This window comes from Mesoplodon bidens (assembly GCF_964165515.1).
Source record: "Mesoplodon bidens genome assembly, chromosome: 8".
In the NCBI taxonomy this organism is placed as follows: domain Eukaryota; kingdom Metazoa; phylum Chordata; class Mammalia; order Artiodactyla; family Ziphiidae; genus Mesoplodon; species Mesoplodon bidens.
In genome coordinates this window covers 111,388,873-111,401,017 of record NC_138165.1, presented here as the reverse complement: position 1 = coordinate 111,401,017, position 12,145 = coordinate 111,388,873, and the positions used below count along the sequence as shown (strand labels likewise).

Below are 12,145 nucleotides of genomic sequence, written 5' to 3'. Positions count from 1 at the left end.
AAATGCATAAACATCACCTAAGGGCAGGATGCTCTTGATGTCCATCCTGCATCAGGACTAAATTAGCTTACCTATTCAGAAGAGTCAGTGAGACACGGATGACTGATAAATATTTCTGGAAAATTAACATTCAGTCACACCTTTTAGATTGGAACACAGATCACGCAGGTGTACTCTGCCCCTGGTGTCGTGAGCTCACACATGTGTGCAAGGGCATGCACATGCATGTGGGTGTGAAAGCCATATATCTTCATCATTTTCACAGAGTCTTTGTTCATTCCTTCCAAAGGCAAATCTGCTTTCTAGTCACAGAAGCTTTTTCCTACTAGATGTTGTGACTAAAGCAAAGAATCTAGTATTGGGTTTCCCTGGTGGCACAGTGGTTAAGAATCCGCCTGCCAATGCAGGGGACATGGGTTCGAGCCCTGGTCCAGGAGGATCCCACATACTGCGGAGCAGCTAAGCCTGCACGCCACAACTACTGAAGCCTGCGTGCCTAGAGCCCATGCTCCACAACAAAAGAAGCCAGCGCAACAAGAAGCCTGCATACCACAAAGAAGAGTAGCCCTCGCTTGCCACAACCAGAGAAAAGCCTGTGTGCAGCAACAAAGACCCAACACAGCCAAAAATAAAATAAATTTTAAAAAAAGAATCTAGTACTTTCAGCTACATTGTATGATAAATTTTGCAGTACCTTCCTCTGAATTTTTGGATCGCCGTTTTGATGTCTTTGCTGTCACTGACCTGGATGCTCTAGTGGAAATCTCAGTCTTAAAGAAAAGAGAATGAAAAAACAAAAATTAATTGATGCACCACAGAGCAACATCATGAGCAGATTCATTATTCAAGCTCCAGGAAGAACAAACAGGAAACACAACGACATCCGCACGCATTCAAAGGGGAACTGACTCCAAGTCGGTGCAGCTAAGCACTTAGGACCTAAGAGTGTGAGTTACAAGGAAGCTGAAAGCTCTTTCACTCTAAATGCAGAATTCCACTTTTTGGTACAGCCCTAAAAAGGTCAGCCGTCCACTGACCATACCTTGAGAATCACTGTCTCATCAGATGAGTTTATGAGGACTCGACTTCTGTCGCTATATGCTTAATTACTTCAATGCATTTGTGAACAACTCTGGGAGTGAAAATGTACACGATGTGTTTAAACAGAGCGTAAATCAGAGAAAACAGCACATCCTGTCCCTCCCACCGCTGGCTCAGTTCCCTGGCCTGACCCCTCCCTCAACCTGCCACGAGGGCCTCTTAACTAGCCTCCCAGCCTCCACTCCACGCCTGTCCATCTTGTCTGTGGCTGCCCGGATACACTTTCTGAAATGCAAACTGGACGATGAAGTTGGGGTGAGTCTAACGTCCCCAAGACAGCCCGGCCTGGCCTGTACCTCACTCACAGGAAATGCACTGCAGGGTCCCACCGGGCCAGGCAGAGCTTGGACGGGTCCCTCCAGCCGGCCCTCTGGTCCCTGTCTGCCTCGTGACTTAATCCTCTCCCAGACTCCTCTGAAGTGCCACCTCCATCCTCTCCCAAATGACTGCCTTACCCCTCTGTACACCATACATCATACTTGTCACATAAAGGTACGAGGAGACCCAAGAGTCCACCTCAGAGAAGCAGACGATAAACACACCCCACCTACTTTACAGGCAGTAAACCATTTAAAGCGGTACTTTTACAACAAAATAAATATGGACCTATTGTGTGTGAGCCTCCACCATGCCCCACCCCGTGCCTCCGTGGACTGGAGGAGGACCACACACAGCACTTACTATTTCAACACAGCTACGGGTTTATGTCTCTCAAAATTATTTTTTCAAGTTTACCTCTGTTTCAGCTTTGGAGTCTTTGAAAGATCCATCTGACGACTTTTTAGACATCTCTCCTGAGGTTGAGGACTACAGAAAAAAATTTTTTTTTCACACTCTAGAACTACTCAAGTCTGTAACATCTAAAAACGTGCCAAGATGTTTTCTCTAACACTGACCAACAACAAGATAACCCTTCACACGGGAGCACCATGTCACATCCCAGCCCTGCCCTCCTGCGGTCGCTGTGTGGTCTGGACCTCCAAAGGACCATCCAAGATCTCTGACCACTAGGGGCTGACCAGGAGGCCAAGGGCAGCAGAGACAGGGCCTCGCAGGGAACCGTAGGGAGCAGCGTCTCCCAGGCCCACACGGTCCCTACGCCAGGCCAGACTTCTCGGAGATGTTCCAGGGACACACAGGGAATCTGGAAACGAGGGAGTCACCCACTCCTATCTTCTGTGAGGGAACCACTCTCACCTCCCAGTGAAGCGGCTCTTTTTGAGCAAAGTCTTCAGACGCCACATCAGGAAAGCACTCTCAAAACAAAAATGACGTGAAAACTGTAAGCATGTTAAATCAACACCTTAAAAAATCTCACACTTAAACCAACTCCCAGAAAGACACATCTCGACATAAGAAGTAGAAGAGATACAATCACTGAGATTTTCCTCCATAAAAAGCAATGGATGCCTGTTGAATACTTCAACAATTAACTGTCCTCATGACTTCATTATGAAAGTAGCAGACTGTATCCGAAGTAGTTTCTTGTGCGGGCTGGGCTCTGTGCCTGGGGTCCCCCCAGCCCAGAGTGCTCAGTTCCCTGCAGACATGGGAGGAGGGCAGCACCCACACGTGGCCACTCTGACCTCAGACTCATCCTCCACCGCCACACAGGGACACACCCGTGACTTCTCAGAGTGCCTTCACACCTGCTGTTTCACAGGCTGAGAATGTCTCATCATCGTCTCTTCTAGGTCATGGGATTCGACCGGAGGCTGCAGACTGCCCGGCAGGGCCCAGGTGAGAGCTGAGTCTCCTCTTCCCCGGAGCTGCCCTTCTGGAAGCCTCAAGGCCCAGCTCTCTGGGGGTCCCACCACTCCTGGGGGAGAGAGCAGCCTGCCCCCAGAGCCCTGTTCCACAAAGGAGCCCCAGACGGACACAGAAGGGCCAGTCCAGCAAAATCGCCACGACAGGTCTATGAACACCTGCCTTTGGCCAACAAGGGCCAGCTGGGAGCAGGAACGCAGTCCGTTCACCCTGGTCTCACACACTTAAACAAAACCGTCACTCGCTCGTGGCTCCAATACGTCCCATATATCCACCTATAAAAGTTCTCTTTGGAACTGTCTCTCTGCTTAGAAAACCAGTCACACCACCAGCAACCTCAGTGAACATCACGGGTGGGACACTGCGTCTGAAGGCCTGGAGGGCTGAGAAGGTGCCCCAGGCAGGGGCTGCCTCGTGCACGGTAAAGTGCACTAGAATGTTCGAGCACCACACTAAAACCGGCTCAGTGAAAAAGACTTTTCTTAGACCTCTAAAAAGAAGCAAAAGACGGGGAAGGTCTTTGTTATTTCTAAAACTCCTACGGGAAACCAGGCTTTTATGATACATACGCCGTGGTGGGTTACATGACTCCAGGGTGTCCCTGGGAGACCCCAGGGTCCCAGGTAGCATACTGACAGCCAACAGAACCACCGAGCAGACCAGCTTCCAGGCCTGGCGTGCAGTCTGTCCCACGGGGCCCGCTCACCTCCCGGTGCCAGGGATGTAAGGCCACAAAACCAGAGGCCGGCTCGGCAGGAAAGAGCAAGCTGGCCCCTCACCACCTGGCCGCCTCACTCAGCAGACCTTGTACTTTTCCAGACCTCAGCTTCCTCCTTTCTAGCAGCTGGAGACAAGAGGATTTCCAGGACCTGCCCAGGACACTTTACAGTTACATGATGTCCCTGCAACAACCAGCATTTGCAATGCCAGCCCTGCCAGGACACTTACCCTATCTACAGCGGGTCCGAAATAACCTGCACATCTAGAAAACAGTGTCTGAAACCAAAAGAATTTTCTGGAAAATCCTAAATTTACCTGAAAATTTAATTAAACAAGAATTCAGTAAACTGAGGTCTAATTTTACTCATCTGCTAATGCTTCAGAGACTTAGAAAGTATCCCTAATCCTACCTAGAGTCTGTCATACAGAGTGAAGTAAGTCAGAAAGAGAAAGACAAATACCGTATGCTGACACATATATATGGAATCTAAGGGGGGAAAAAAAAGGTCATGAAGAACCTAGGGGTAAGACGGGAATAAAGACACAGACCTACTAGAGCATGGACTTGAGGATATGGGGAGGGTAAGGATAAGCTGTGACAAAGCGAGAGAGTGGCATGAACATATATACACTACCAAACGTAAAATAGATAGCTAGTGGGAAGCAGCTGCACAGCACAGGGAGATCAGCTCGGTGCTTTGTGACCACCTAGAGGGGTGGGATAGGGAGGGTGGGAGGGAGGGAGACGCAAGAGGGAAGAGATATGGGAACAGATGTATATGTATAACTGATTCACTTTGTTATAAAGCAGAAACTAACACACCATTGTAAAGCAATTATACTCTAATAAAGATGTAAAAAAAATAAAGTGTCCCTAATCCTTAATAAATGCAGCCATGCCCACACCCCAGGGACCCCACACACTGAGGCTGCCTGGAAACGCTGCTCACAAAGCCACGGGACCCACTGATCCCCAGTCTCCAGGAGAACGCCCAAAGGCACACACACACAGCAGACAGGAAAAGCAAAAACCACTATCACTTTAAGGTTCTCCTAGGAATCCACGACTGTCAGAATTTTAAATTGGTGATAAAGAAATCCAGTTTCCCAATCACACTACAACCAAGACCAAAGTCACTGTGGAGAACAACACGAACCCTTTCTAAGTTAAAGGCAGAGGTCTTCCAACAGGACTTACCTTTCTCCCCGGCTTCTCACGCTCGTGGCTCTCTTCCCTGTCGGGGTCCCTGGGGTGCTCCCCGTTCCGCGCCCTCTGCCGCTCCCGCTCCCGGCCCTTGTCTCGCTCGCGCTCTCTCTCCCGGTCTTTCCACTTCTCCTTCTCCTTTCCACCCTCATTCTTCCGCTCCCTCTCCCGCTCTGCGTCCTTGTCCCTGTCCCTCTCCAGCCGGGCCCTGTTCTTGGCCCGCTCTCTCTCCCCTTCGTGGTACTTGTCTCTCTCGGGATCTTTGTGTCTGTCTCGGTCATTCTCCTTGGCCTTTTCCTTGTCCCTTTCCTTTTCTCTTGGTTTGCTTTCTTCCTTTAATTCCTCTTTCTGTTTTCGACCTCCACTTGTATTTCTCTCGTTTATTTCAGAGTTTCTTCTATCCTAGAAAAAAAAAAGCTGGATGACAATATCGCTTATAACTGTCTACCTGAACCACAAAGAGCCTCATTATTTCATTTTCAGATGCACGTAACCTGCATTCACCTCTTTATCTTTACAAACCCTGGACGCGTCCTCCCTCGCGTTCTTATTGTCCAGTTCTTGAGGTTTCGACGTCAGTGAGGACCTTCCTTTTGTTTCCGCCTTCTCTCCGGCTAACACTCTCTTCACCGCATCGTCGCTGGAGAGCTTGTCCCAACGTGAGGAAATAAAATGCAAGGTTGCAATGAAATTAGTACATTTAATAAACATGAATGTCAACATTCAAAGATTGCTCATTAAACGGAATCTTTGTCTCCTAATGGATTTCAAAGGATAAAATATTAAAAGGAGATGAACGTTACCACAGACAACGTACAGCACCTCCTCTAACAGTCCCCTCCGGCACTCCTGCGGTAACAGCACAGCCCACTCAAGCTAAATGAACCCTGGGTCCCCTCTACCCGAGCTGCCAAGTTCGGACGTGTGTGCTGTTCAAGGACACCAAAGCTGACCACGCGACTCTACGACACCCTTCACTTCTCACGGGGCCACAGAGGCCCAGCACTGAAAGGGCCTAAGGAATGATCTAACTGGAGCCCCATCAAACGCCAAAATCCTGACCGCCCCCCAGAGTCTCTGAACACCTCGGGTCAGGAATCCCACTAGCCCTCACACCCCCGCTTTCCACAAGCCTGCGCTGAGTGACTGCTACACTCCAGGCACTAGACCCCAGGCCGAGGACACGCTGCACACCGGCAAGGCAGCCAAATACAACAACCAAAAGTCAGTGCGCTGGGGGAACACGACGGGGGTTCTGGCAAGAGCAGCCAATCCCACACGGCTCCCGGGAAGCAGCTCCACACAGAGAAACCAGCAGCCCAGCAGCACAAGCGAGGGAGTGGGACCAGGGGAGGAGACCTCAGGGGCGCAGGCACAAGGCGAGAGACGAGAGAAACGGACCAGAGGAGAGGGGCTTCGTGAGCGGTGCACGGAGCTGGGGGCAAGGGATTCAGCAGGAAGGCTAGTCAGATTTGCTTTTTGGAAAGATGAGCAACGAGAAGGATCTGGGGGTGGGGGCGGGGGACAGAGGCCAGTGCACTGGAAGATCAGCCTCTGCATCTTCATGCCTTGGACCCAGCACACCAGGGCGAGGCTATCCTGAGGCCCTGGGGGCCAGTCTGATTCCACTCCCCATCTCCCACTGCTGCTGTGTGAGCTAAAACCCACCTTTCCCACCTTGGTAACGTGAAAGGTTAGCCCCCAGCCCATCAGGTCCATGAAGGGCTCTATTAGCCATGCCCTTGATAAAGGTCCAACTCTGCTCCTGGGGGCTACTCAGATCCCACAAAGAAGGCAGGCCCTGGGGATGACCTGCTCTTATGGCCCCAGCTGGACTGTGAAGCCAGAGAAGCCAAGATTCTAGCCCATGGTGAGGATCTCAGGAAATCCAGTCCCTGCACAAGTGAAGTGGGATCTCCTTGAAGGCAGCACAGCTCTGCAAACACCCACCAGAGGAGAGGGAGGGATGGCGGGGAGGAGGCAAAGAGGGAGGTAAGCAGACCCAAGAGGCTGGAAAGGCGGGCAGAGAACAGGGACATCCCACAAGCCCCAAAGACGAAGAAAAGCAGCTCCTCCGGCCACCCGGTTGGAAACAGTCACCTGCCCTGAAAGGAGGCCCAAAAGGAGAAAGAATGCAGGGCTCAGCAGGCCGGGCACGCAGCCCCCAGCCACGTGCCCATGAGCAAAGTGCCTGCGGAGTCCCTATTTGATTCTGACAGCTCGGAGACCCTGTGTGTAGCACTGCCTTATCTGTTTCAGTGTACAGCTCTAAACTACTTCTGCAACTGTGAGGCTCCAGGAGAGGTGGGATCAGATTGCAAGCACAGGGTTAAAACCCCCTCCTTAAACACCCCGGGCTCCGTTGGGTGGCCTGCCCTCCCCGTCTGGTCATCCCTCCCGTGCTGGCAGCTTCCAGCTCGGGGGCGGCGCTACCTTGTTGAGACAGCACTTTCCGATTCTCTGGAGCAGCTCGTTGGTCCTTTCAGGCTCGTGCCCAGCCACGATCCGAGCCGGTTTTGCCAACAGTGGCTCTCCGGAGACCATGACCACCACGTCTATGGCCTTCTGAAGGAAGCTAATTTTGGCGTCTTTATCCTGAAAGATTTCCATTTAAAACACAAATATTAAAATACTTCAAAAAGAGCTTGTATTATCTTCAGTATGTCCAACAGGCACAGTTCCCATTTAGATAAAAAGCTATTTTTAGATGTGTGTTAAATTTAGAAATCCTGACTCTTTATAACAACAACCACCAAAAAAATCTTCGGTACAGCTTTTAGTTGTAGGTGGTGGGCTATAGCATCATGAACCTTTGGAACACTCATTCCATTTCTCCAGGATAACATGAGCGTGCTAGGCAGCTGCCACAAAGACCATGAAGTGAGGAAGGGCACATGGCAACTCCCAGAGCCACCAGCCTCGCATGCCAGCCACAGGTCAGCCGTGAGCGAGGGGCCACCACAGCGCACCGCTCACAGAAAGCCTGTTCATGAAGGCGAGCAGGGACAGCGCCTCAAACCTACCTTAACGTTATCGGACTTCATCTCGGCGTCTGTGTAGAGGCCCTTCATGAAACCAGTCATCCTGATCACCTTCAAAAGATAAAGCGAGGCCATGGTCAGCACCCCACAGGACAGCCCATGCCCTGGCCTCGCCCACTACCCCCGCTAAGGGCCGCCTGGATCTGTCTACGCCCAGGATGTCATTCATCCACTGACGCAATGAGCACTGAGCATCTGCCATGTGCAAGGCCTCGTCCCAGGCGGAAGCCAGCCTGGTCCTCACAGAACTCAGCCTGGTTGTGACGACAGGTAAACACGAAGGACCCGCGGGGCTATAAGGGGGGGACAGGATCACTCCTAGTCCAAGTGCAGGAGGTCCCGGGGAGTCAGGGAACACTTCCCAGAGCAAATCATATCTAAACTAAGACCAGCAGCTTACGGGAGAAGAATTGGGGGAGCAGGTATTGAGGAAGCACATGCCAGGCAAAAGAAACAGTCCCACAAGGTCCAACTAGGTCCTGTTCAAGGGGCCAGAAGAAGTTTGACAAGAGGAGTCTGAGGCCAGGGAGTCAGCACGGGCCTGACCAGATAGCCTTTGAAGCCATCAGGAGTATGGACTTAGCCTCACTGCCATGAGGAGGCCCCGAGAGGTGCACAAACAGGAAACGGCCTCTTGTGAGGAGGGCTCAGGGCAGTGGAGAGCGTGGATTCTGGAAGGAAGAGGAACTTCCCAGCCTGGGTTTCTCCTCACCACTGTGTCACTCACTTCCTGGGACAGAGGGGCGCTCTGTGCCACATCACTTTTGTTCTCCCCCCACCTCTTCCTCTCCTCAGTCAACCTGGACCTCCCAGTTACCCCGCAGTCAGGCTTTGGGGGTGGTGATGTTTTCCGTTCCTCCCCACCTCCAGACACACCAGGGCCCTGGCTTCTCTCAGACCAGAAGTTTTCAAAATGCGGCAGGTCACTATAAAGTCAATGTAATGGGTGGCAGTGAGCATTTTTTTAATAAAACAGATAAGAAAATATCAGACTGCACTGTATGTAGTAAGGATGAATATTGCCTATATGTGTGTGTCCTGGGTCAGACATAAAGAGTATTTATTACCTTAAGAAAAAAAAAGACAGTCCCACACTAATATTAGGCTCCTTCTCTGAGACCAAGCTACAACTAGCTAGCTATTAATTAAGCTAGCTTTCATGCCTCAAACTACTTAACAGCTGTGCTGTTTTTTTTCCTGACAAGACAGGTGGAATATGAAGAGTATCCTGCATTTAATATTCCTGGAACTCCTGCATCCGCAGAAGGAAAAACCTTTTGAGCTTTTTCCAGTGTGCTGACAACTTGTGAGCAACCATTTTAACCAAGAAGAGACGTGAATTTCGCAGGATCAGTGCTTCAATTTATGAAAGAGGCAGGGTTGGTTTAGCCAAAATACTAACAGGGAGACTTGAATCCAATACTCGGGGGCAGTGAAGAAGTTTCGTACAAGGATCTGCACAGATTATCTGAAAATGCTTTCCAGATGTCAATTGTCCTAACATCTTTATTGGGTAGGTGACAATTAACATATTTATCTTTACACGGGTAGAGAAATTAATTTTGACCTTAGATTAGGAAAAACCTGAGGAAGAAAAGCAGACCAGTGGATCCCGATTGGGAACACGGAACTCCTTCCCCACACCCTGGCTACCTGGCCAACCAAGTCGATTCCTGCCCGAAACTTCCTCCTCCTTCCGACCTTCCAGGAGGTGGGGACAGACAGCAGCCACCAGGAGCCCAGGGCCACACCAAGACCCACAGGACGAGGTATGGCCCCCAGCCTCCTTCCTGGCTCTGTTTCAGTGAAGAGATGGGACTAACACAGAAAATGAAAGTGTGAGGCTGGGCGGCAACCGCTGTAGTTGGCCACTCACCTCCTGGCTAAGTGACTTGACCCCTCCTGGGTTAGAGGACGCTACCTGCCTACTTCACAGGGCGGGGGTGATGCAGCTCAAGGCCCGGCTCCCACCAGGCTCTCCACGCAGCCACGTCCCTTCCCCAAACACTGTCCAGGGCAGGTCTAAGTGCTGCATTAGCTTAGGAGGAGGGGGAGGCCAGTCAAGGCAGACCCTTGGGATGTGGGTGGGTTTCAAGAGAGCTGTAAGCACGATGAGGGTTTTTAACAGAGAGAGGCACACATTGTAAGCTAAGCTAAAATGGCAAAAACAAGCCAAGCAAAGTTTGTGTAAGACGCCGCACCTGCTGGAAAGAGTGAGAAGTGAAGTTTAAGGACAAACATGGGGCAAGAGTGGGAGCCTGAGCCCCTGGACACCTGCAAGTTCGAGCTGACTCCTAACTCCCCAAGAGCATGCCCGAGTTCCCAAGGTCAGCACTGTACTCAGGTGCACCACGGAAACGGGCGCTGCCACCCTGAGTTACAGGAGCCTTGACCGATTCCATTCAGCAATGAATATTTGTCATGCACCTTCTGTGTACCGTACCCAGGATATCCAACACACAAGCTACCGTCCGCGTTACTCAGGAATTCACCAGCCAGTGGGGAAAAGTTTACGGACAACCAATGTCAAGACATGCTCTGCCGTTTATCAGCAAATACTGACCTGCTCTTTTATAGCTTCTTCTTTTCACGCCCCCTAAAACCACCTTCAATCAATTCACCTACAGGTACTGATTAAGCATCCAGTATGTGGTGACCACGGTGGAACAGGTGGAGGGAAACTTGAGGAGAGGGAGTTTATTAAAAAAAAAAAAAAAAGAATTGATTTCTTTCTCCCGGGATTTGTAAGCACTCTCCACATGCTAGACACTGCAGCAAAAAAAAAAAGCCCACAGAAACAGCTTTGCCAGGTAGAGTGGAAGATGTGCTCTAAGAGATACATGGGTAGGATGGGAAGAAATAAGAATGCGCCCCAAGGGGCCGGGAGTCTCCCTGGAAGAGGGGGCCCAGGGGGTTGGCGCGAACGGGAGCTCAGGGGTGAGAGCAGAGGCGCCGCGGAATCCGGCCAAAGCCCGGCTCCTCGGGCAGGGGACTAGCTCAGCGATGAGAGGTCCGACGCTGACGCCAGCCCTGGTCCCGACCCACAACCCGGCAGTGACCCCCGACCCGCATCCCGGCCCTCACCCCGACCTCCACAAGGGCCCTGACCCCCGGCCTGCATCCAGAAAGCGCGCAGGGACCCCGGCCCCGACCCCGAGTAACCCCGGCCGGCACCCCGACCCCCGCCCCAGCCCGGCGCTCACCTCCGTGATGATGTCGTGCAGGTAGCGGAACGGGGGCTTGTTCAGCAGCTTCTCCGTCAGAGGCGGCCTCCGAATCACCTTCCCCAGAGCCTCCTGCGTCCGCTTCACCACCGCCGCGTTCATGGCGGCGCCGCCCGCGTCTCGCCGGTCGCCGACACTAAGCCCCGCTCCTCGGCCGCCGCCGGCCCCGCCGCAGCCGCCAGGTCCGGCCTAGACGCGCCGCTCGGGTTTCCATCCCACAGTGCACCGGAGTCCGCCAAGGCGCGTGCGCGGGGCCGCGGCCCTCGGTCGCCAGGGCGGCGCGGCCTTAGCAACGGACCCGCGGCGGCACCCCGCCCCCTGTCCGGCTGCGCGCGCACGCGGGCGGCGTCTGCGGTGGGGCTGCCTCAGGGTCCCCGCCCGGTGACAGCGCCGAACCCCTCCACCGCTCAGCAGCCTCGGGAAAAAGCTGTTCGCCCCGCGTTAGAGGAGACCTCCGAGGACTGGATAGCAGCAGCACAGCTTCCAAGATTCATTTCAGGGGGACTGGACTAAGTTATCTCGAAGGACACATACCTTATCCTGTTGTTACTTAATATGGCTTCTTGGAAGAGTACCTCCTTTTCTCTGAGGCTATGTTTCTGTTCCTATAAAGCAGGGATAATATGTGCCAGCCTCCCTAGCTCCCAGGGAGATGAGGACTGAACGATGCTTCGGGGCTTTGTAACCAGGATGAAGCCGCTCCCTTGTTGTTCTGGCAGGTGTCTGTGGTTCTGTCCCATCTGTCTCCCATCCGCCACGCACAGGCTCACTGCAGATCCTTCTATCAATTTTGAAGCTTTGTGGTCTGTTTTTAGTTCTTCTGTTGGATACCTTTATAATTTTTATTTACATTCATTTTTACCATTTTCAATGCGCTCCATTCTTTATGTGTTCTTTGCTCGAGATGTATCTGGATGTGGAGTTTTTTAACTTAAAATTTATATTTGACTTTTTAAAATATTTATTTATTTGGCTACGTCAGGTCTTCGTTTCAGCACGCGGAATCTTCGTTGGCGGTATGTGGGATCTATTGTTGTGGCGCTCTGCGGCGCGCGGGCTTCTCTCTAGTTGTGGCGTGCGTGCAGGTT

The 12,145-nt window shown here is 52.0% G+C and overlaps 1 protein-coding gene across 16 annotated transcripts in view; it reads right to left on the bottom strand.

Annotated features, from left to right (window-relative positions):
* TRAF3IP1 (TRAF3 interacting protein 1) overlaps nt 1-11,310 on the bottom strand; it is a 75,950-nt gene extending 64,640 nt beyond the window's left edge. For 4 of the 16 annotated variants that reach the window (XM_081243108.1, XM_081243109.1, XM_081243106.1 and 1 more), the window contains exons 1-7: nt 11,037-11,308; nt 7,816-7,884; nt 7,226-7,387; nt 5,297-5,440; nt 4,787-5,194; nt 1,837-1,908; nt 695-770 (exon numbers count right to left, since the gene is read on the bottom strand). In XM_081243108.1, coding sequence (XP_081099234.1) covers nt 695-770; nt 1,837-1,908; nt 4,787-5,194; nt 5,297-5,440; nt 7,226-7,387; nt 7,816-7,884; nt 11,037-11,159 — 1,054 coding nt within the window. In that variant the 5' untranslated portion in view covers nt 11,160-11,308. Of the gene's footprint in view, nt 1-694; nt 771-1,836; nt 1,909-4,786; nt 5,195-5,296; nt 5,441-7,225; nt 7,388-7,815; nt 7,885-10,396; nt 10,558-11,036 lie in introns of those variants that run through there. The other 12 variants (XM_081243100.1, XM_081243099.1, XM_081243101.1 and 9 more) reach the window with 7 other exon arrangements.
* Nucleotides 11,311-12,145: the final 835 nt, after the last annotated feature.